Here is a 25491-nt window from a genome sequence, read left to right as displayed (position 1 = left end):
CCAGCAGCTCAGTGGCCCTCTATGACCTCCCCACCTATCCCGCGGACCCCTCCACGTGCGCATTCTGGGCGGTGCCATTGTCACAGCTACGACTTCCGCCTTCCCCGAATTCGACGGTGCAACATCCAGCCCCATCAGCAATTGTCGCACCATGTGCACCGAGCACCTGGACCAGCCCCTGCCCTCGCCAGTGCTGCTCGCCGAGAACTACAGTGATGTCACCTCCGGCTCACGGTGTGACGTCACTTCCGGCTGATGTAATGACATCATTGCCGCCAGCTGCGATAACGTCACTTCCCCCGGTGCAACAAACACGGCTGGGGAAGGAGGCCAGCCACGCAGCAGGCCCCCATGTGCCACTACCATCTTGGGCCAGGCAGCGGCCAACACGAAAGGCAGGGCCCCTGACGACGTTAAGAAAGACGTGGTCAACACAGGCGGTGACCAGGCCACCGTACCGACACTCGCCACACCTCCGGATGCCAACGGCTGCCGCACACCGCGCCCCACGACCGACGTTGACATGGTCAACACAGGCGATGACCAGGCTGCATTACCGGCGTTCCTCACGCCTCCAGATGCCATTGGCTACCGGACGCCACACCCCTTGACCGATGTTGACGTGGTCAACACGGGCGATGAACAGGCCGCCCTACCGACGCTCCTCACACCATAAATTGCTGTGCACAACCGGAGAGCGACGACTCCGACTCCGAGATGGTCCTGGCCGCCACCACGCTGACCAGGGACATCCCTCACAACCTTGAGCGGTCTATGGGAGGAGTCACGTGATGGAGTAGTGGCCGGTCAGGGAATTCCAGCCCTCTCCGGAAAAGTTGAAAAAAAAACACACAAAACACTAAGGTACAAGAATAAAAATTAAAATAAAGTAAAAGGTGAGAAGAAAATGGCAACGAAGAGAGAAAAGTCGAAAGCAACGGGAAGAAGAGAAGAAGAAAGAAAGTCGGAAGAAGAAGGTGAAGTCCTTACCTGTCCGAGGAAGCCTGCCGCGGAGAGAGAAGCCCGCTCCCTAAGGTCGGTGGAAGTCCCGAGCTCGGGACTACAAAAATGGCTCACGGAGCCGAGTAAAAGTGCGCAACCGCGCATGCGCGACTCCTTGTGCATGGGTGATGCGCATGAAAAAAAACACACTGACGGGAGGGGGGAACAGCTGAGGAGTCGATCTCCACAGCTGAGAGTGACAGCTGCAACACAGCAACAGGAAGAGAACACAGAAAACAACGAGAACAAGAAAGAAGAGAGCAAAAAGAAAACAAGAAAACAACAGATGGCCAACTCAGAGGAAGAAGAAGAAGAAGAACATAGAGAAATGGAAGAAGAAGGGAAAGGCAGGACAATGGATATATTTTTTTTAAAGAATATATGGAATCAGTAAAAGAATGGCAATTACAAGAATTTAATGAAATAAAAAGAAGAATTAAGAGTGCAGAAGAAAAAATGAATAAAATAGAGATGGTCATATCAGAGATAGGAAAAAGAGTGGAAAATATGGAAGAATGAGAAATAATCATAGAAATGGAAGTAGAGGACAAGAGAAATTAGAAGAATCTAATAAAAAAGTTAAAGAGGCACAGGAGCTGTTAGCTCAGAAGATTTTTTTTTTCTTTGGCTTGGCTTCGCGGACGAAGATTTATGGAGGGGGTAAAAAGTCCACGTCAGCTGCTGGCTCGTTTGTGGCTGACCAGTCCGATGCGGGACAGGCAGACACGATTGCAGCGGTTGCAAGGGAAAATTGGTTGGTTGGGGTTGGGTGTTGGGTTTTTCCTCCTTTGCCTTTTGTCAGTGAGGTGGGCTCTGCGGTCTTCTTCAAAGGAGGCTGCTGCCCGCCAAACTGTGAGGCGCCAAGATGCACGGTTTGAGGCGTTATCAGCCCACTGGCGGTGGTCAATGTGGCAGGCACCAAGAGATTTCTTTAGGCAGTCCTTGTACCTTTTCTTTGGTGCACCTCTGTCACGGTGGCCAGTGGAGAGCTCGCCATATAATACGATCTTGGGAAGGCGATGGTCCTCCATTCTGGAGACGTGACCCATCCAGCGCAGCTGGATCTTCAGCAGCGTGGACTCGATGCTGTCGACCTCTGCCATCTCGAGTACCTCGATGTTAGGGGTGTGAGCGCTCCAATGGATGTTGAGGATGGAGCGGAGACAACGCTGGTGGAAGCGTTCTAGGAGCCGTAGGTGGTGCCGGTAGAGGACCCATGATTCGGAGCCGAACAGGAGTGTGGGTATGACAACGGCTCTGTATACGCTTATCTTTGTGAGGTTTTTCAGTTGGTTGTTTTTCCAGACTCTTTTGTGTAGTCTTCCAAAGGCGCTATTTGCCTTGGCGAGTCTGTTGTCTATCTCATTGTCGATCCTTGCATCTGATGAAATGGTGCAGCCGAGATAGGTAAACTGGTTGACCGTTTTGAGTTTTGTGTGCCCGATGGAGATGTGGGGGGGCTGGTAGTCATGGTGGGGAGCTGGCTGATGGAGGACCTCAGTTTTCTTCAGGCTGACTTCCAGGCCAAACATTTTGGCAGTTTCCGCAAAGCAGGACGTCAAGCGCTGAAGAGCTGGCTCTGAATGGGCAACTAAAGCGGCATCGTCTGCAAAGAGTAGTTCACGGACAAGTTTCTCTTGTGTCTTGGTGTGAGCTTGCAGGCGCCTCAGATTGAAGAGACTGCCATCCGTGCGGTACCGGATGTAAACAGCGTCTTCATTGTTGGGGTCTTTCATGGCTTGGTTCAGCATCATGCTGAAGAAGATTGAAAAGAGGGTTGGTGCGAGAACACAGCCTTGCTTCACGCCATTGTTAATGGAGAAGGGTTCAGAGAGCTCATTGCTGTATCTGACCCGACCTTGTTGGTTTTCGTGCAGTTGGATAATCATGCGAGAGGAAACTTCCAGGCAAACCTCAAAGCAAAGCTCGACGTTGCAACCCGCCTCACGGACCCGTCCCCTGAAACCCTCTGGGATCAGTTGAAGACTACCATACTGCAATCCACTGAAGAGGTACTGGGCTTCTCCTCCAGGAAAAACAAGGACTGGTTTGACGAAAACAGCCAGGAAATCCAGGAGCTGCTGGCAAAGAAGCGAGCTGCCCACCAGGCTCACCTTACAAAGCCGTCCTGTCCAGAGAAGAAACAAGCCTTCCGTCGCGCATGCAGCCATCTTCAGCGCAAACTCCGGGAGATCCAAAATGAGTGGTGGACTAGCCTCGCCAAACGAACACAGCTCAGCGCGGACATTGGCGACTTCAGGGGTTTCTACGAGGCTCTAAAGGCTGTGTACGGCCCCTCACCCCAAGTCCAAAGCCCGCTGCGCAGCTCAGACAGCAAAGTCCTCCTCAGCGACAAGATCTCCATCCTCAACCGATGGTCAGAACACTTCCAATCTCTTTTCAGTGCCAACCGCTCAGTCCAAGATTCTGCCCTGCTCCAGCTCCCTCAACAGCCCCTAAGGCTAGAGCTGGATGAGGTTCCCACCCTGGATGAGACATATAAGGCAATCGAACAACTGAAAAGTGGCAAAGCAGCAGGTATGGATGGAATCCCCCCAGAAGTCTGGAAGGCTGGCAGCAAAACTCTGCATGCCAAACTGCATGAGTTTTTCAAGCTTTGTTGGGACCAAGGTAAACTGTCTCAGGATCTTCGTGATGCCACCATCATCACCCTGAACAAAAACAAAGGCGAGAAATCAGACTGCTCAAACTACAGGGGAATCACGTTGCTCTCCATTGCAGGCAAAATCTTCGCTAGGATTCTACTAAATAGAATAATACCTAGTGTCGCCGAGAATATTCTCCCAGAATCACAGTGCGGCTTTCGCGCAAACAAAGGAACCGCTGACATGGTCTTTGCCCTCAGACAGCTCCAAGAAAAGTGCAGAGAACAAAACAAAGGACTCTACATCACCTTTGTTGACCTCACCAAAGCCTTCGACACCGTGAGCAGGAAAGGGCTTTGGCAAATACTAGAGCGCATCGGATGTCCCCCAAAAATAACTCAAGATACAGTGTTGGCATACTACCAACTGAGATCCTACTTGAAGGACAAATTGGGAAGCAGTCTGAGGTTACCAGAGGGAAGTAACTTTGAATATGTGATTACAGACACAATGATAATCAAAAGATTTATAACAAATATGTATATTAAACTGCAAGAAAAGGAGAATGAGGAAACAAACGGTAAAACTAAACAAAAATGGGAACAAGATTTAAATATAAAGTTAAAAAGCATGGGAGAAGTTATGCTCTGGAACGATGAGAAATACAATAAATACGAGGTTACGTATGATACAATATAACTGGATACACAGGCTATACATTACACCTCAAAAGTTAAATAAATGGGACCCAACAGTATCTGACAGATGTTTTCGTTATAAAAAAGAAATGGGAACAACAATTCATGCAATCTGGACATGTGAGAAAGTAGAAAAATTTTGGGAAGATCTAAACAAGATATTAAATAAAATTACAGAAAACAATATACCAAAAAACCCAGAGATCTTCCTCCTAAGTAACATAAAAAACAAAGAATTTGGAATTGATTTGGATGGTGCACAAAAAAGATTTGTTAAGATAGCTCTAGCCGTAGCAAAAAAATGTATTATGTCAACCTGGAAATTAGAAGATAATTTGAGAATACAACAATGGTATATAGAAATGAATAAATGTATTCCATTAGAAAAAAATAACATATAATTTAAGAAATAATTTTGAAATATTTGAACAAATATGGGAGCCATACATGAAACACAATAGAGAAAACCTACCGGGGACATCTACCACCTAAATTAACGAAAGGAGAAGGAAATGAAAAGAATTGACTCAGTGGAATTTCTTGTTTATTTTTATTGAGTGACAACATTGTTTGACTGGTTTAATGTATCTTAGATTCTGTACTTTAAATGAATGGGGGGGAGGTAGGGAGGGTGGGATGGGAGGGGGGAGGGGGGGAGAGAAGATGATACTGTATATATTTGAAAAGGAAAATGTATGTATCTTGGTCAATGTGGTTTATGGTGTGAAAAATAAAAAAATTTTTAAAAATTGAAAAAAAACCTTGGGCGCTCTATGATGGACGTGCAAGTCAATGGGTAGGTAATGAAGTGCCTGTTCGACAGTGGCAGCACCGAGAACTTCATTCACCCAAGCGTGGTCCACCCCACCACCTGCTCGATCGCCCTCGCAGCCAAGGATAAGACTGTTGGTACCCTCGGGCGCTGCTCAGTCGATATAACTGTGGGAGGGGAGATTTACACAGAGTTCAGGCTCCTGGTCATGCCCAAACTCTGCACCCCAGTCCTCCTGGGCCTAGATTTCCAGTGCCACTTGCAGACTGTCAGCCTTGCCTTTGGGGAGCCCGAACCTCCACTCACGTTACACAGCATGCCAACCTACCAGCCCCGGCCAACCTGCGGCCTCTCCACACTGCGCATCATCCCCCCGGCACTCTTCCCACATCTTGCGCTAGGCTGCAAGATGATCGCCGCCAGAAATAGGCGCTATTGCACCGCAGACAGAGACTTCATCAAGGCGGAGGTGCGGCGACTCCTGGCGGAAGGTGTCATAGAGCCCAGTAACAGCCATTGGAGAGCCCAAGTCCTGGTGTTCAAAGGGGGAAGTAAGAAGAGGATGGTCGTGGATTACAGCCAGACGCCATCTGGACGCCTACCCCCTGCTGAGGATCGCCGACATGGTCAACAAGATAGCCCGCTACCGGGTTTTCTCCACGATTGACCTGAAGTCAGCATATCACCAAATCCCCATCCACCCGAAGGACAAGCCCTACATTGCCTTTGAGGCGGATGGGCACCTGTACCAGTTCCGCCGAGTTCCCTTTGGGGTCACAAACGGGGTGTCCGTTTTTCATCGCATGGTAGACCGGCACAAGCTAAAGGCGACGTTCCTGTATCTGGATAACGTCACTATCTGTGGCCGTGACTAGCAGGACCACGATGCTAACCTGGAAAAATTCTTCCAGGCGGCCGCGGAACTGAACCTCACTTACAACAAGGAGAAGTGTGTGTTTAGCACCACCCGCCTTGCCATCCTGGCCCATGGAGTCGTCGGCCCAGATCCAGAAAGGATGCCCTCATTAATGAGTTACCTCTCCCCACCACGCTAAAGGCCTTCCGCAGGTGTCTTGACCTTTTATTATTCGCAATGGGTCCCTTGCTTTTTTTTTTAAACTTTATTTAAGATTTTATAACATGAATAACATAGGATTACATTAAAAAAAATTAAGAATAAAATAATAAAATTACAATACAATATCAGTAATCTAAATAAACTATACCCTCCCCAATAATTATTACACATTAATAACCCAACTCAAATTAGTCCAACCCCCCTTTCCCCCCCAAAATAAAGAGTGAATTAATAAAGTTAATAATAGATGTGAGAAAAAAACCCACTTACAAAAGAAAAAACAAAAACATAACCGATTAAAATACTAACAAAAAGAAAAGTAATTAATACTAAGATATCAGACTTAAAAAAACATATTTAAATCAAACTTAAATGCATATATTTAACAAACGGAGTTAAGATGAAACATATATTTAACTTAAACTTAATATAAAAAATTAGTAAAGTTAGTAACATTATCTATCAAAAATTCTTAAACAATAATCATTTCTTAAAAAAAATTGTAGCATGAAAAAAAAGATGAAAAAGACTTTCTCTATAGAGATAAATCTTCACCAAATATCAATTAACTTCACATCTATCATCATATTAGTCACATAAACCACCATCTTAAAACAAAATTCAAACCTCATTAAGCATTGTACAATTCGATTTTAGAACTCTTCCACCATTTTCCCCTTTTACTGTTGAATAGTTATCCAATAAAAGCTCCAATACCACATTTAAATATCCCTAATCATTATGTTAAAATTCAGATATCCTAATAATAAAAACACATCTACAACGAAATCTATATCTTCAACAAATGGAGCATAAACCACAAACAAAATTCAAGCCTAATTAAGAATTGTACAATTCAATTTATAACTTTCACCATTATTCCCTTCGTTCTATAACTAAAATAGCAAAATAATATACACCAGAATTACCACTCCTTCCCCTTAAAGTTAAAGAAAAAATATAAAAAAAACTTATCCATCCCATTCACATTTAAATTTCAGATATTCCTTATCTACTGAATAAACTTTACAAAAAAAACCACATCAATTTTTAGTTTTTTAAACAATCAAATACTTTCTTATGCTTTTTTTATATTTAAACAAAAAAAACCTCTTCACTCTTTAATCTAATAATACAAAAAAAAAGGAAAAAAAACAGGTAGGTTAAAAATACCCCCTCCCGTCTAAACCGCGCAATGTGGTAACTCCCAAAAAAAATGGGTGTGAGATAACTCACACGTAGCAGATGACTTTCAGGAAATAGTGCCTATCCAGTTCTCTTCCCCATCTCTCACTTCATCTTAAACTAACATCATCATTATTTAATATCCCTTTTTTTAAAAAAAAACATTAGAAAAAAAAAGGACAACTCTTCTTTTAATCAGCTCCAACTGCCGAGTCACCATTACAACCATTCCTTCTTGGAGCACGGCTCTTTTCTTCCATCTCTTGTCTCCTTAGAGATTGCGGCGGACTACGTCTCTGTTGAAACCGAGTAATTGGCAGCTCTTGAGCAAATGCTATAGCTTCCTTTGGAGAATCAAAGAACTTTGATTGGCAACCATCTTGAAAAACCTTCAAAACAGCTGGATATCTAAAGGTTGCCTTGTAACCTTTCTTCCACAACAACTCTTTAGCAGGATTGAATTCCCGTCGTTGGAACATAACTCCTTGACTCAAATCCGCATAAAAGAAAACTCGATTATTTTGAATCATCAAGGGTGATTTTTCTCTGTTGTGCATTTCTAATAGCCACTCGTAAAATTATTTCTCTGTCGTAATAATTCAAGCAACGAACCAAAACAGGTCTTGGACTTTGACCTGAAATAGGTCTTCTACGCAAGGCTCTGTGAGCACGTTCCAGTATTATACCTTCCGGGAAATGTTCTTGACCCAACACCTGCGGAATCCATTCAGTAAAAAATTTTCTTGGGTCTGGTCCTTCCATACCTTCCGGCGAACCAATAATCTTTATATTGTTCCATCTGGATTGGTTTTCCAAATAATCAATTTTTTTCACCAAATTTTTATTTTGAGTTTGTAAGTCTTCGACCATTTTGGTCACATCAAAAACTTGATCCCGTATTTTGTCTATATCTTCTTCACACGAATTAAATTTATCTCTCACTTCAAGCTTAAAAGCTCCAAACTCAGCCATCTGTTGAGAATGTATTTTCACCAAAGTATTAAACCTAGTACCAAGTTTAGTCATAATCTTGGATAATCCCTGCATTGTATAAGATAATTTAGATTCAAGTTTCACAAAAATCTTTTCAATTGGAAGAGATTTTGGCTCAACAGATTCCTGCTTCTTCTCCAAAGGATCTTCTATTCCTTCCTTCATTCTGGTTGCCTTCCTTGTAGTATGACTGCGTGTGGAAACCCCAGCCACAGCCTCTCCAGCAATGACTGGAGGACGCTGGCCAGAGTTTTCCCCAGTCCATAATGTATTAAGTTCTCCCAGTACATCAAGTTGTATAGGTTTTTCTATCTCAAGAGATGCAGTTTGCAGCGCCACATCTACAGTTAACAAATGCCTGAGTAACTCTTTATTCTAAAGGCTGTTTGGCGCCATCTTTAGGGGGCTCTACCGATGTAACATAGAGCTCTACATCCCAACACTGTACCTCTCTCCTGGGATCCATTTCACACTGAGTCCCGGTGTCTTTCCTGTAGGTAGGCTCCAAAACTTGAACTTTTGGAAAATGTAGTTTTTTGATGATCTGTTGTCATTTTTTTTTTGCTCTTTTCCACCAATTGTACCAGCATAAGTTAAATTAACAGCACTGAAATTATCTAAACTTTTAAAGAATTTTAACGGGCATTTCTAGACAAAACAATAAGATAGAGTCAGGAGAGAACTGGAAGGCACGTCTGATCCTTACGCCATCTTCCCACGCCCCCCCAGTCCCTTGCTTCTTGAACAAGGTCTGCCCACTGGCCCAAGCTACAACTTGTCCCTTCCCACCCAAGGCAGCCTTTATCCGCATCAGGCAAGACATTGCAGACGCCACGATGCAGTCTGTGGATGAGGACTCCCCCTTCCAGGTGGAGAGCAGGGAGGACAGGGTCTCAACCAGGGACCTGGCACCAGCAGGAGCACCCACCACACCACGCCATCCTCCAGCCCAGGATGATGCTGACCGGGCATACATCCCCATCCCCAGGCAGCTATGGGGCACGCAGGACCTTCTTGACCACCAGGGGCCCGCTTCAGCCCTGGGAGACGAACCTGCCCCCCCCACCCATCCAATATGACCCTCAAACGTCGACCCCGGCCCCCCCTGGCCACCCATTCGCACGGCACCACACCAGTCACACAAACCCCTGCCACCAGCCACCCCATTTCCCCTCTGACCAGTGACCAGGACCCAGTCCTACAACGGTCACAGAGACCCCGCAGCCGCCGGACCATCTCAACCTGGAAATATTGTATATGTATAGTGGGTACGATTCCTTGTTATTGCCCCCCTCGGGACAATTTTAAAGAAGGGGGTGAATGTGATTGTACCCCACTGGCCTATTAGAGGGGGCAACACCTTTACCTGCAGGAGTGTACCGCCGGGCTACTGCAGGGGGCAACCTCTGTACCTGCAGGAGTGTAAGGGGACAGGACAACACCTGGCCGGGTGTCAATCACCCTCTGGGATATAAGCCTGCTCCAGCCTCTTGAGGCCTCACACTGAGTTGCTGCAGCTACAGTCAGCCTGGCTCTGTGGAAGTCTTTGTGGATTAAAGCCTGTTGTACAGTCTTTACCTTGTGTGTGTCTGATTCCGGCTAACAGCGCACCACACATAGATAGGGTAGATACAACAAACACAAACCAGCTATCATCGAAGGGTCAGCTGTGGCAAAGGCAAGGAACTTGAAAATCATGGGCTTGTGGCGACCCACTTATCAGCAAGTGAACAGGGTCCCAAAATGGCGGACGTGCTGCAGAAACCACGGGAAATTGACCTGCATCTAACGCAGGTTTTTAATCTGGGCTGATGATGTCACTTCCTGTCCATGTGACAGAAACAGTGATGTATATAAGCCCAGCATGCAAGCCTGGAGGTGTCAGTCACTAGACTCCACAGCATGTACGTCGACTCGACAATGTGGACAGCAATTCCACACGTGTATGCCGACATCTATAGTAGCTCAGTATAGAATACTTCGCTACATTGTTGACCCCGACAGTCCAAACAATACTTGGACCCCAACATGGAAACTTCCCCTTCGATGCATGCCGGGGCTCTGAAACTGCCAACATTTTGGACATCACAACCACGTGTATGGTTCGACCAAGCAAAAGCCCAATTCCAGTAGGGGGCAGATAAAATCTGATTCCACATGGTACTACATGTAGTAAGTGCCCGGAATCAAGAGATGGCATGCCGAGTTTCCAATTTTCTGTAGTAGCCTCTGGAGGAGGGCAAGTATATGGTGCTCATATGACTTCCCCCCACCAAACCGTCAATCTCGCTGCGTACTACCCATAATCCAATGGACTAGTATAAAAGTTCCACAGGCATTTGAAATTGGCCCTTATCCTAACTGGATTGACAAATTGCTGTAGGTACTCTTGGACATACGAACAACACCTAATGACAATATAGGTGGCTCATCAACAGCGTATTCATCAATTCGACAACGTGTACACTGACGTCTATAGAAGCTCAATACAGAATACTTCACTGCACGCTTAACATCTCTGAAGACCTATCCTGGGCCATTATGTCAATACAACCATGAAGAAAGTTTGTCAGTGACTGTACCTTGCTAGGAGTTAGAGGAGATTCAGTATGTCACCAAAGACTTGCATATTTCTACGGGTGTACAGTGGAGAGCATTCTGATTTTTGCATCACTGTCTGGTATGGAGGTGCCAACGCACAGGACAGGCTACAGAGGGTTGTAAACCTGGCCAGCACCATTATGGGCATTAGTCTTCCCTTCATTAAGGACATTTTAAGAGGTGGTGCTTTAAGAAGACAGCATGCATCATTAACAACCCTCACCACCCAGGCCATGCCCTTTTCTCACTGCTACCATCACGGAGGAGGTAAAGGAGCCTGAAGACACACACTCAATGTTACAAAAACAGCTTCTTCCCCTCCGCCGTTGGATTTATAAACAGATAATGAATCTATGGAGACTACCTTGCTTTTATTCTTGTTTTACATAACTTATTTATTTTTTTAAATCTTGTACTATGTCATTGTAATTTATGGTAATTTTGCACCTTGTTCTGTACCATACTGCCGCCACAAACAGCAAATTTCACAATACCAGTTCGTGACAATAAACCCAATTCTGATGGTCAAAATATGTTTTCCGTGGTAGGTGTATCAAAAACAAAATAAAAACATAAATATAAGGTGAACGGAAGGAGCTTAAAAGGGACATTGAAGGATATTTTTTTAAAAACAAACACACAGATAGTGGTTGATATTTGTTACCAGAAGGAATGGTGGAATCAGATATAATTACTTTGTTTAAGAGGCATTTAGACAGACATTTAAATAGGAAAGGCAGAGGCAGATATGGTCTCGATGGCAAACAAGATGACTGTAAATGGGCAAAAAGGTTGGCATGGACATGGTGAACCCAGGGGCTATTTCCAGATTCTAAGACTGAAGTTGCAGAAGGTGGAAATCCAAAATCAAAGCGTGTTTTTTTTTGGAAACGGCCTGTCGTGTCTGGGACCCATTGTTGGTAAGTAGGGAAGAGCTCTTTCCCCAGATCTGTTAAGGGCCCCAAACCTGAAATATGAATTGCTTCACTTTCCACAGAGGCTGCCTGACCTGCTGGGTGTTTCCAGTATCCACTGTTCAGTTCAGACTTCCAACATCTGCAGTTGCTCGATGTTGGATTACGATTCGGATTAAAGAATTTATAAAGTATCTGCAAGGTGATATGGTTATTATAACTCACCATAAGTATGCAATGTTTTCCCACTGCCGTTTGCACTTTATCCCCTGACCTCTGGTCTCGTGGAAGAGGAATAGGCTGGCAGGTTGACAGTGATTTTGCTCTCAGGTTTTCACGATCATCGGCTATTCTTTTCAATGCCAACTCATGGTCCTACAAAGACAAAGCAAATGACTGAATGACTGACTGCTTATCTCAGGAACAAATCAATCCCATGCCACTGATGGCAAATCAAGCAAAAACCCAGACAAGCCTTTCACCCAGAATCCCTGCCTAAAGGTCAGCTAACTGACCTAATCATGAAATTAGGTGGTAACCAAGAGACATTTAGAAGCAGTTAGCATTTCTAGATCAATCCAAGATACCAGTTGCAACATAGACCAAAATCACATGGTGCCTTCAGGTGAAATGGGATGATGGGGGGGGAATATTATTCAGGCCCTATTTTAAAGTAACCAAACTCTGTTTTGATTTTGAAGCACATTTCCAACTTGGATTCTAAGCTCGCTCAGAGGTGCTAAACTGCTTTTACCTATGGAATAAAAATTGAACCCACACCTTGATGAAGGGTTCAAGCCCGAAAATTTGGTTATGAATCTTTCTCTTTGCTACTGTTTAACCCGCTGAGTTTCTCCAACATTGTTTTTACTTGAATCCACACCTTTCTGATTCAGAGGTGTGTTACCCACTGAGCCACAGCTGGAGCATGCCCCTGGCTCGAGTTTGCTGATAGGGGGAAGCAGCATTTACCCCGCCAGACCAACCAAGATGTTGCACGTTTCAGCAAGATCTAAACCACAGTTCACAGCCACAGACCAACTTCAACCTAAGTGGGCAAGTTGTAGTTACAATCTCCCACCAGTGATGGCAATGCAACACTTCTATTGGCTTTTTAGTTCAATGGTGTATGATCCAGTTACACAGGCATTTCCATTCTAATTAAGTATATGGCAATTGAACAATGATGTCACGAGGCATACATGTGACTATATTGTGAACTGAAACACATATTGTGAACTGAAGACTTAATTTTCAGCTACAGAAGCACCTTTCTTAGAAAGCTACCCTTTCCTCCCCTTCCTGTATGGAAAGCGTCGACTCCTGCTGGACCTTTTCTCATTGTTAGATCATACACACAGGGTTCGCTCTTAAAACCACCGAATACAACACAGAAAACAGGCCATTCGGCCCTTCTAGTCTGTGCTGAAGTATTATTTGGCTAGTCCCATTGACCTGAACCCAGTCCATAGCCCTCCAGTCCTTGCTTTTTTTAAACTTTATATTAGCCAGGCAACTTTGGAATAGTTTTGGGTTTGGATTATAAAATTATCTTTATTACTTTTTTTCGTCTCTATTAAATAATCTTTGAATTAGTACTGTTGCGTAAGGAAAATCTTTTCGGTTATAATTGTTTCATTGTTACGCATCATTCCTTTTTTTGCATGTATTCCTATATAAAAATCCAATAAAAATATTGACAAAAAAAGACTGGGCTTGTTTTTTTTCCTGAAACAAAAAGGCAGAGAGGTGATCAAATAGATGAAAACAGCGTAGATAGGGTTGATACAACAAACACAAATCAGCCATCATCAAGGGGTCAGCAGCGGCGAGGGTAAGGAACTTCAAATTCTTGGGCTCAACATCTCGGAAGACCTATCCTGGGGCCATTATGTCATGCAATCATGAAGAAAGCTCGCCAGTGGCTGTACCTCATTAGTTTGAGGAGATTCGGTATGTCACCAAAGACTCTTGCATATTTCTAAGGGTATACAGTGGAGAGCAGTCTGTAACCTTGCAGATCCATCTATCTATCCAATTTATTTTTAAAACGCAAGATCGAGCCCACATTCACTACGTCAGATGGCAGCTCATTCCACACTCCCACCACTCTCTGAGTGAGGTAAGGAGAGTGAGGGAGTGGGGTGAACAAAGTCAAGTGTTCCCACTCGTATACAATATCTTGGTTCTGTCACCAAGGGCGACCACCTGGATTGGGTAAAGGGGTTGGAGAACGCTCTCCCAACCCAATTATCATGTCCCCATTGCATTATCAAGGACTCAGAATCAGTCTCAGTTTCCAGGCAGAGGGGTTTGGTCTTGTGGAAGGTCTCCAGGGGGATTTCAATTGCAGCCAAAGTTCAGATTTATTGTCAGAGAACATACATAACATCACATACAACCTGAGATTCTCTTTCCTGAGGGTGAGGCAGAATTTCTACTTATCAGTGGTGCAAAAAAAACTGTACTCAAGAAGATACATAGGAGAGTAATGTAATCAAGAAGGCAATGCAAATAACTATACAACGCAGAGAACAAAACAAAGGACTCTACATCACTTTTGTTGACCTCACCAAAGCCTTCGACACCGTGAGCAGGAAAGGGCTTTGGCAAATACTAGAGCGCATCGGATGTCCCCCAAAGTTCCTCAACATGATTATCCAACTGCACGAAAACCAACAAGGTCGGGTCAGATACAGCAATGAGCTCTCTGAACCCTTCTCCATTAACAATGGCATGAAGCAAGGCTGCGTTCTCGCACCAACCCTCTTCTCAATCTTCTTCAGCATGATGCTGAAACAAGCCATGAAAGACTTCAACAATGAAGACGCTGTTTACATCCGGTACCACACGGATGGCAGTCTCTTCAATCTGAGGTGCCTGCAAGCTCACACCAAGACACAAGAGCAACTTGTCCGTGAACTACTCTTTGCAGACGATGCCGCTTTAGTTGCCCATTCAGAGCCAGCTCTTCAGCGCTCGACGTCCTGTTTTGAGGAAACTGCCAAAATGTTTGGCCTGGAAGTCAGCCTGAAGAAAACTGAGGTCCTCCATCAGCCAGCTCCCCACCATGACTACCAGCCCCCCCACATCTCCATCGGGCACACAAAACTCAAAACGGTCAACCAGTTTACCTAACTCGGCTACACCATTTCATTGGATGCAAGGATCGACAACGAGATAGACAACAGACACGCCAAGGCAAATAGCACCTTTGGAAGACTACACAAAAGAGTCTGGAAAAACAACCAACTGAAAAACCTCACAAAGATTAGCGTATACAGAGCCGTTGTCATACCCACACTCCTGTTCGGTTCCGAATCATGGGTCCTCTACCGGCATCACCTACGGCTCCTAGAACGCTTCCACCAGCGTTGTCTCCGCTCCATCCTCAACATTCATTGGAGCGACTTCATCCCTAACATTGAAGTACACGAGATGGCAGAGGCCGACAGCATCGAATCCACGCTGCTGAAGATCCAACTGCGCTGTGTAGGTCACGTCTCCAGAATGGAGGACCATCGCCTTCCCAAGATCGTGTTATATGGTGAGCTCTCCACTAGCCACTGTGACAGAGGTGCACCAAAGAAGAGGTACAAGGACTGCCTAAAGAAATCTCTTGGTGCCTGCCACATTGACCACCACCAGTGGGCTGATCTCGCCTCAAACCGTGCATCTTGGCGCCTCACAGTTTGGCGGGCAGCAACCTCCTTTGAAGAAGACCGCAGAGCCCACCTCACTGACAAAAGGTAAAGGAGGAAAAACCCAACACCCAACCCCAACCAGCCAATTTTCCCCTGGAACCGCTGCAACCGTGTCTGCCTGACCCGCGTCGGACTTGTCAGACACAAACGAGCCTGCAGCTGACGTGGACATTACTCCTCCATAAATCTTCGTCCGCGAAGCCAAGCCAAAGAAAAGACAGAAAATAAATAAAGTCCTTAAATGTGTCCCTGACTGAGTTTGTCGTTGAGGAGTCTGATGGTGGAGGGGTAGCAGCTGTTTCTGAACCTGGACTTGCAAGTCCTATGGCACCTACAGTTCTTTCCTGATGGTAATATTCTGCTGCACAGATCAGACTCCACATGTCCGGGATGTTGTGGAGCACATGTAACCAGACAGCCCCAGCATTGAAGCTTGCTGTCCAAGCTGACATGACGAGGGGCTTCTCAGACAAAAGGATCAAGAATTGTTGCCCAGCAGCCACCAAGGAGAGAGGAAGTGCAGATGGAGCCCCGCGTCTTTGCTATTTACCTTCTGCTTCTTTCGCCTCTCTGCTTTGATTTGTTGAGCGTCACGCTCCCTCTGCTGCTCCTCGAACTCCTTCAGGTTGTAGTTTCTCCTGGAGAGGAGCGACACTGGGGAAAAGAGATATACCAAAGACACAAACCAAAGTCACCAAATGCTGTCCAAGGACAGAGGGCAGGAATCCATGTGGTGCGTGTGGACAAGAAGGCGGTTCAAAACTCTAGGTGAGCAAATAGGAATAATTCCACTGGCAAAAGAATCGATGGCCAGAGGATCCAACATTTAATGGGACAGGTTCAGAAGGAGGGCTCTCTCAGCAGTGTTGAGAGGCTACTGGATCATTACTAAATATTGAAGAATAGAATGGAACTTGTACATTGACATGGATAAGACTGGGGTTTAAGAGGGTGTCGATGTAGAGGATAGTATTTGTCCAGAGTGGGGTTTGATCTGACAACCTTAAAATCAGAGCTTTATTCCTTTGGTTGGTAACACTAAGGGATCATTTGAAATTATTGAAAGCATTGATGAAAAAAATGACTTCCTCTGGCAGGGCAGTTGAATTTGAGTTAAGTTGTTCAAAGGTATTATTGAAAAAGCAAGAGTTTGTTACTTTTGTTAAAGAACAGATTACTTTGTTCTTAGCTGAGAATGTTAATTCTGTCGATAGTTGTTTTGTATTATGGGATGCTTTGAAAGCTTATTTAAGAGGGCAGACTATTAGTTCTACTACGAAAGTTATTGCTGAGTTAGGGAAAGATTTTCAGAAAGATGTGACAGAAGATTAAAAAAAAGTGGCTTTGGCAAATTTGAAATTACGTTACATTACAAACCTATCAATTTGAGCGTTTAATTAATCGATCTAAGCAGCGTTATTATGAATTGGGTGAGAGGGCACATAAAGTACTTGCGTGGCAATTAAAAACGGAACAGGTATCGCGGACTATAAATGCTGTTAAAAAGAATTCAATAGTTACCTATAAACCTCAGAAAATTAATGACCAGTTTTATTCATTCTATCAAAAATTATATACTTCTGAGGGGAAGCAGGATAATCGTTTTATTGAATCTTATTTATCTAAATTAACGTTACCGGAATTAGGGGAGGAAGATGTATGGAATTGGAATCTCTGTTTACAGATTTTGAGATTAAGGAGGCTATACAGGAGATACCAAATGGAAAGTCACCAGGGGATGATGGATTTTCTGTGGAATTTTATAAAATCTTTTACGAAGATTTATCTTCTGTATTTGGGGATGTATTACAATAACTGAAGAACAGGTGTTACCGTAATCTTGTTCGAGTGCTATAATCACTGTAATTCCAAAAAAATATATCTTCATATAGAGCTATTTCTTTATTGAATGTTGATTATAAAATTATAACAAAAGTGTTAGCAAATCAGCTTGCTAAGTACTTACCTAAGTTGATACATTTTGATCAAACAGGCTTTATTAAGAATAGGAATGGGTCAGATATCATCCTTCGGTTGATAACTTTGGTCAATGCATATTGAAAACAGCCCAACCACCTGTGCTAGATTGGTGGTTACGCTAGATGCTGAAAAAGCCTTTGATAGGGTCGAATGGGATTTTTTATTTAAGGTGTTAAGAGAGGTTTAAATTTGGCCATTTTTTTATTGGTTGTGTTAAAGCTTTATATGCAAACCCAATTGCCAGGGTGGTGACAAATGGTCAAGTTTCTTTACCATTTAAATTGACATGTTCGACTCGGCAAGGTTGTCCATAGTCACCAGCCTTGTTTGCATTGGCTATTGAACCATTAGCTCAGATGATAAGACAGAATGATAAGAGGGATGAGAGTTATGGATGAGGAATATAAGATTAATTTATTTGCAGATGATGTTTTGATATACTTGACAGATCCAAAACAGTCAATGTCACAATAGCAGGAATGTTTATTACAATATGGAGAACTTTCTGGATATAAAGTTAATTGGGATAAGAGTTAAATTTTCCTGGTTGGAGAGGGTGACTATTCAGAATATAAAAGTATTATAAAATTAAAATGGTCAGATAAACTCAAATATATAGGAGTAATTGTAAATGCTGATTATCAATCTTTATATAAGTTAAATTATGTTCCTTTATTAAAAGAGATTAAAGCAGATTTAATTAAATGGATCTTCCATTAATCCTAATTGGTCGTGTAAACTGTATTAAGATGAATATTTTTCCCTGATTTCAATATTTATTTCAGTCAATACCATGTTCCCTTTCCAAGGGATTTTTCTAGGATTTAAATAAAATGGTGAGGGAATTTTTATGGAAAGGTAAATTACCGCGAGTAGCATTATATAAATTCACATGGAAATATGCATTAGGTGGACTTCAGTTACCTTATTTTCAAAATTATTACAAAGCAGCTCAGTTGAAATTTGTTAGTAGGTTGATGGATATGGATCAACCTCCAAGTTGGGCGAAAGTGGAGATGGCCTGTATTTATGAAGTTGAGGTGCATCAATTTATATTTCAATGGAATATGAATTTGTTGCGGGAATGTAATATGCAGTATTAAAACATTTGTTAAAGGTTTGGACTAAAAGAAATAAGATTTTAGGATCAAAAGACAAATTATCAATTTTATCCCCATTAAATAATAATCAGCTTATTCCTTTTTCAATGTTCAATAATCATTTAAAGAGTTGGGACTTTAAGGGTATAAAGACATTGCAGGACTGTTTTGAGGAAGGACAATTTCTTTCTTTTAACCAATTGAGGGAATGATTTGATATACCTGAAAATTATTTGTTTGTGTATTACCAGCTTAGAGCTTTGGTAAAAAGATATTTATGGTAAAGAGATGATTTTACCTGTATTGACGAAATTTGAATCTTTGATTTCCTCTATACCAAAGAAGGGTTATATTTCAGTTATGTATCAAGTGTTACAAGATAGTATGGATAAACCGGAATGGGAGAAGTCAAAGCTTAAATGGGAAAGTGATTTAACCTTTATTTTTCCGGAAGATAATTGGGCAGATACGTGTTATGATAGTGTAACTAAATTGACGAATGTACGACATGGAAAGGTTAATTATAATTTTTTACATCAGTTCTATTTAACTCCGGAGAAATTGAAAAAATATGGTTTTAGTAACTTGGATGCTTGTTTCAGATGTGGTTTATGTATTGGAACTTTTTTACATGCTGTTTATTCTTGTGTTGAAGTACAACCATTTTGGGAAGGAATTAGGTTAGTTTTGGAAAAATTATACAATATTAAATTACCATTAGACCCATCCATTTTTTTATTGGGTTTTATGGTTTCTTTAAAGGGATTAGGGTTGGATAAGTTTCAAAATGCATTTGTATGTTTAGTGTTGTCTGTAGCATAAAAATGTGTAGCTAGTACATGAAAAGATAATAGAGAGATTAGTATAATACGCTGGCGTATAATGAATCGAAAGCTTGTATTGTTATGGAAAAAATTACATATAATTTTCATGATCATTTTTTTGTTAATAAATGGTTTCCTTATTTAGAATATATGCATTTAGATATACTTTGATTTATTGTAAATACTTTCAGTTTTTCTTTTCATTTATATTTGGCTCTCCTTAAGAGAGTTGGCTGATGGGGTTGGGTTTTTGTTTTTTAAATGTACTTATACAAAATTATTCTTTTTGGATTGTATGTTGTTTTTAATGATTCTTTAAATAAATAAAGTTTTTTTTTTTAAAGTTGTTCAAAGTGATTTATCACACAAAGTTCCAGGCAGAACTATGAAGGCCACATGTCATTTGACAATTTGGAACTCCGAGGTTTGATTCTAGAGGCAAGGTTAATAAAGCTTGTAGAATTAACATTGGAAGTTCAAATTAGGACACAGTTCACATCCATCGAACTGCAGAGAAACAGGCTCCAAGGTTGAATGACCCCACGTTCCCATGGAACAAATAGTTGATTCCCATGCTTCCCAGATTCTGCAATTGGTTAAAAGATGCTGGAATTTGGACAACAACAACCACCTTCTGGAGGAACTCAGTGGATCGAGCAGCATTAGTAGGAGAAAAAGAATTGGTCATTGTTTTTGGGTGGATCCCTTAGTCCTCAGGAAGGTTCTGGTCTGAAACATTCTTTTTCTCTCAGGGATGCTGTTTGACAGACTGAGTTTCCTCAGCAGATTCTTTATTATTCCCCAGATTCTGTTTGGCTCGTGAAGCTGCTCTATTCCAAGCCTCTCCCCATTCTAGGCAAGTAAAGGCAAGGAGTTTTCATCTAAATAATCAGGGAGCTGTTCTGCTGCATCTGAACAGGTAAAAGACCAGAACAGATAATGGTGTTTACCAGAAAGTGACAACACCAGACATTTCCAGAAAAATATTAAAACATCTGCAGAAGCATTCAGAGTCTTGTCATTCCCCAGTGATTTAAAGCAAAACTGCTTCAGTGCATGTGTTATGGAAATGTAGGAAATGCAAAGATCAGTTGATAAACAGCAAGAAAAACGCAAGAACTGCAGATGCCGGAGTCTTGGACAAAGGAAAAGAAGCGGAAGGGTCTCACCAGGTCAGGCAGCATCCGCAGGGAGAAACTGTTAGTCAACGATTAGGTTGGGACCTCCAATGGAGATGAAACTGGGAAGGGAAATGATAAGCATAATAAAGGAGGGGGGGGCGGGGGTTAAGACCAATGACATGTGGTAAAAAGTAACCAATTTTCATTGATGCTGGCTGAATAAATGAACAATGGATCACAGGATGTTTTACATCCACTGAAGGGAATGAACAGTGCCTCTGTTTAGCATGTCATCTAGAGGTTAGGATCTCTAATATTCCCTCAGAGTATACCACCAACTTCTCTCAACACTCTCTCAGATTTGTACAGTCCCTCAGTCCTGTACGGTCCCTGTGACCGTGTGGCAGACCCTCAGTCATGTACGGTCCCTGTGACAGTGTGGCAGTTCCTCAGACCTGACAGTGCCCCTCATAGTGAAATGTTGACCAAGTGCTATTTTCACTCTCAGTCTTCTGAATGAATGTTACTCTTCCAACATTTTGATTAGAGTGGATTCCTTCTCCCTATGATACAACTGCACAAACACTGGGTAGAATGCTATTTGGTTTTATTGCTGCGTCGCAATCAGATAACCGTCTAGCAGCCACAAGGTCACTAAGGATTCAGCATGGATTATGGCATTTTGGAAATAATACTGCTTAAAGTTCCAATGACATGAGTGAACCCTCCCTGTCCCAGTTACTCTTCCCGTCTAACATTAGCCATTTGCCAGTACTGACACCAGGGTGAACACATCCTTCTGTAACTTTACCCCCATTTGCTTAACCCCCATTTGTCCTAGTTCCTAATCAGCTTTCTGTGCCACCCACATCCAGTTGTCCCAACCTCCTATCCACCTTTCTGTGACTGTGTTGTATTGTAAACATGAGGCCCCGTCACCTTGTTGGGGTTTCCCCGTGCTGGACGTGTCATCTCTCTGGTTGGCCACGCTGCTGTGTACACCTTGGACAAGGGGCGGATTAAACGCTGACATTGCCCCAGCTGTTAGAGCTCTCGACTCCTGTGCTTGCTTGGTGTGGACTCCCCCTTGGAGCAACCTGCAGGTTTAGCAGATAAAAAAATAAGGGTATAAATTACTGCAGGGCCCAACATTGGAAATTATTAACCAATATGCAAAATTAAATCAAACATTGAAAAACACAGAAAGTGCTGGAAACATTAAACAGGTCATGAAGCATCCGAGGGAAGAGAAATAAAGTTAATGCCTTACGTTAAAGACTTTGTCAGAACTTTTTCCATCTAATACATTTTCTGTGTTTTTCATTCCACAGATATGGCCTGGCTCAAGTGGTTTCTTCATTTTCTATTATTTCAAATGACTCGAAAGTTTCCAAAAGCAACAATGTTCTGTTTGTCACTTCAAGAATGGTAACAATTTAATCTCAAAAAGTCAAATAGGAATTGTTCCCAATTCTAACAGCTGATCTCACCTCATACCACTGAAAATTCAGGCCTGCTTGAATTATACTCATTCAGGGAAAGTTCTAAAGAGAAATGTTTCCCTTTCCCTGTACGGTCCCTGTGACCGTGTGGCAGTCCCTCAGTCCTGTACGGTCCCTGTGACCGTGTGGCAGTCCCTCAGTCCTGTACGGTCCCTGTGACCGTGTGGCAGTCCCTCAGTCCTGTACGGTCCCTGTGACCATGTGGCAGTCCCTCAGACCTGTACGGTCCGTGTAGCAGTCCCTCAGTCCTGTACAGTCCCTGTGACAGTGTGGCAGTCCCTCAGTCTTCTACGGTCCCTGTTCAAGAATTATAGATGGACCACACTTCTTTTCAAAAATATTACTTTTATTCTGTGTTTTGTCTGAATGTCTAAGCAGCTTGAAACTTCAGTGGAACTTGACCAAAGAGCAGCAAGATATTCAGGCTGGAGAATGTGAGTATGTATTGTCACCTGAGTAAGTGAATCGGATTCAGATGAGGCAGGAGTCCAGGACAGGGTCTGCCAAGAAGCCAGGGGAGTAGGGAGGAAAGAGTGTACTGAAATTTTCTACACTTTTCTGGTTACCTCTTCCTTCGTTGTAATTTTCCATTTATGAGAGAAACTGAGCTGTTTTGGGTTACTTTAATTCACAGAAGAGAGTTTATCACTGCAAACACCGTCCCCACCCCCCACCACTCCTGCTCCAGGGCTCAGAACAAACTCACTCACCATTCAGCGGCTTCCTGAACATTGAAAATCCCAGCCTGGAGTGCAGCCTGCACTTGTTTCTCCTCGAACCCCATTTCATACAGTGCAAGGAACAGGTCATTGATGGTCTTCTGAAACACAACATATTGTCAACAGGGCCCGGTGTATCCTACAGCCCTTTGTTCTATGCTTTGTAACTGGCTAAGATGGAAGAGATGAGGAGGGAAGGAATCACAACTTCACCAAAGGGTACATAGGGAGTTTGCTGAGAGGAAGAATGGGAGGCAGAGAGAACGAGACTGGCAGTAGGAAAGAGGGAGTTGCTAGGATGAGACATCCAAAATAGGCAAGAGCTAATGGAAGAGGGTGCATTTTTTTTTTAAACACAGGGGTGTCAGGCACAGTATATAAAACAAAGAATACTACATCCAGGCCCTTCAGACCTCGATGTTATGCCAACCTATATATTCCTTAAAAAAATACTAAATCCTCCCTACCCTATAACCCTCTATTTTTCTTCCATCCATGTGCTTGTCTAAGTCTCTTAAATGCCCATAATGTTTCAGCCTCCACCACCATCCCTGGCCCCCACAACTCCCTGTCTAAAAAAAATCTTACCCCTGATGTCTCCCCTAAACTTCTCTCCTTTCACTTTGTGCACATCCTCTGGTGTTTGCTATTCCTGCCGTGGGAAACAAGTACTGGCTGTCCACCCTATCTATGCCTCTCCCATGCTCTAAAGAGAAAAGTCCCAGCTCTGTTAACCTTGCCTCATAAGACTTGTTTTCCAATCCGGCCAACATCCTGGTAAATCTCCTCTGCGCCCTCTCAATACCTTCCACATCCTTCCTATAATGAAACTGAACACAATACCAGAGATTTGTAGAGTTGCCACATGACCTCTTGAACAAAATCCCCTTATTAATGAATCCCAGCATCCCACAGGCCTTCTTAATTATCCTATCAACTTGCGTGGCAATCTTGAGGGATGTACGGATTTGGACCCCAAGGTCCCTCTTCATCCACACTCTTAAGTAACCATGAACCCTGAACTCAGTCTTCTGGTTTGACCTTCCAAACTGCATCACCTCACACTTATCTGGATTGAACGCCATCTGCATCCTGTTTATATCCTTTTGTAACCTTCCACAACGTTCAGCACCATTCACAACTCCTCCAGCCTTTGCAACATTGACAAACTTACTGACCCCCTCCTTCTGCCTCTTCATCCAGGTCATTTATATATTTTAAAAAAACACAAACAGCAGGGGCCCCAGTACAGATCCCTGTGACAACTCCCTCTTGTCACTAACCTCAGGGCAGTATACTTTCTGTCCACTACTGCTCTCCACTTTCTATATGCAAGACAATTGTTTAATCCACACAACCAAGGTTCCATGTGCCTCATGACTTTCTGAATGAGTCGATCTTGTCAAATGCCTTACTAAAAACCATGTAGGCCACACCTATCTCCCTACCTTCATCAATTTCTTTTGTGACCTTCTCAAAAACAACTCAATTAGGCTCATGAGGCCCAACCTTCCCTTCACAAAGCCACGCTGAGACTCCTCCAGTTGACTGGACCTCCAAAGGCTCATAGATCCTATCCTTAGGCATCCTTTCCAATAGTTTGCACGCCCCTGACTCTAATGCCCAGGTTTCTCCCCATTACCTTTGCTTGTTGCAGCAAGGGGCAGTGAATGATTCCCGAGGATGGGCTCAGCCCCAACCCTTGCCTGTAGATGCTGAGTTGCTCCAGCACTTCTGAACTTGGAGAATTGGGCCACAGGGGCCGGTTTCCCTGCTAGATAACCCTAGCCAGAAGACCCCTCCTCCCACCCCCTCCAGACTCCCCCCCCTCTCCTCTCTCCTCTCTTTGAGTGCCACCTTCCACGCCACTCTGCCCCTCCTTCATACTATCCCCTCCTGCACTGGCCTCGGCCCCTGCCCACCTCCCCCAGCCCCCTAATGCCTCAGGCACAGTGGAGAGGCCCACCCTCCGATTTCCACTCACTGTTGCCCCTTTCTCCATGTTGGTGCTGCTCTTCGCGCAGACAGTCCCAAACCTCAGACCTGTCCGTCATCGACGCCGGCCCCCGCCCCGAGGCTGCAATACCCCTCCCCTTGCTTCCGTCATCACGGTCATCCCACCCCCTCCGGGTCAGCATCCAATCAACGCCGCCGATCTCCGTCAATCCCGTCGCGGCTGCCCGACCCTCCACCTTGACTCCGCCCCATGCTCCTGTCTATCAACGCCGCGAGCCCGCCTCCCCATTCCAACAACCAATCCACATCGCCGCTTCCCGCCCGTCTCGGGCACTGCAGCTGCCCCGCCTTCAATGCTGACTCCGCCCCACGCACCTGCCTATCACGGCTGAGAGCTCGCCCCTGTCCAATCCCCAACGCGCGTCGATTCCTGCAACCACCATCCCCCACTGCTGCCGTTGGCCCCCGTCTCAGCGCTGACTCCTCCCCCCCGCTCCTGTCTTTCAACGCCGCGTGTCCGGTCCCGGGCCAATGGGCGGCGGCCATCCCCACCGTCGACCCCGCCCACACACCAATCACAAGGCCTCCCTCCGACCTCCGTGCGTCAGCATTGCCCATCACGACGTCACTCCACCCACGAATGGTCCCGCCCTTTGGTGTGCGCTTCGGCCCTGAAGCAGTGCATGCTGGGAGTTGTGTTGGCCCCCCTCTCCAAACACAGCAAGATCCCAGTTCA

General features: G+C 44.0%; 1 protein-coding gene across 1 annotated transcript in view; it reads right to left on the bottom strand.

The window, feature by feature from the left end:
* Positions 1-24937, bottom strand: part of LOC138753139 (uncharacterized) — an 80977-nt gene extending 56040 nt beyond the window's left edge. Inside the window, exons 1-6 of the mRNA XM_069915713.1 lie at positions 24836-24937; positions 24442-24570; positions 22791-22900; positions 21518-21675; positions 16104-16207; positions 12075-12224 (exon numbers count right to left, since the gene is read on the bottom strand). Of these exons, the coding sequence (XP_069771814.1) occupies positions 12075-12224; positions 16104-16207; positions 21518-21675; positions 22791-22900; positions 24442-24570; positions 24836-24937 (753 nt within the window). The remainder of the gene's footprint in view (positions 1-12074; positions 12225-16103; positions 16208-21517; positions 21676-22790; positions 22901-24441; positions 24571-24835) is intronic.
* Between the last annotated feature and the right edge of the window lie 554 nt (positions 24938-25491).

Source organism: Narcine bancroftii, chromosome 2 (assembly GCF_036971445.1).
Source record: "Narcine bancroftii isolate sNarBan1 chromosome 2, sNarBan1.hap1, whole genome shotgun sequence".
Classification (NCBI taxonomy): domain Eukaryota; kingdom Metazoa; phylum Chordata; class Chondrichthyes; order Torpediniformes; family Narcinidae; genus Narcine; species Narcine bancroftii.
Note: the sequence above shows the minus strand (reverse complement) of the source record. Positions and strands in the feature narration are given on the sequence as shown.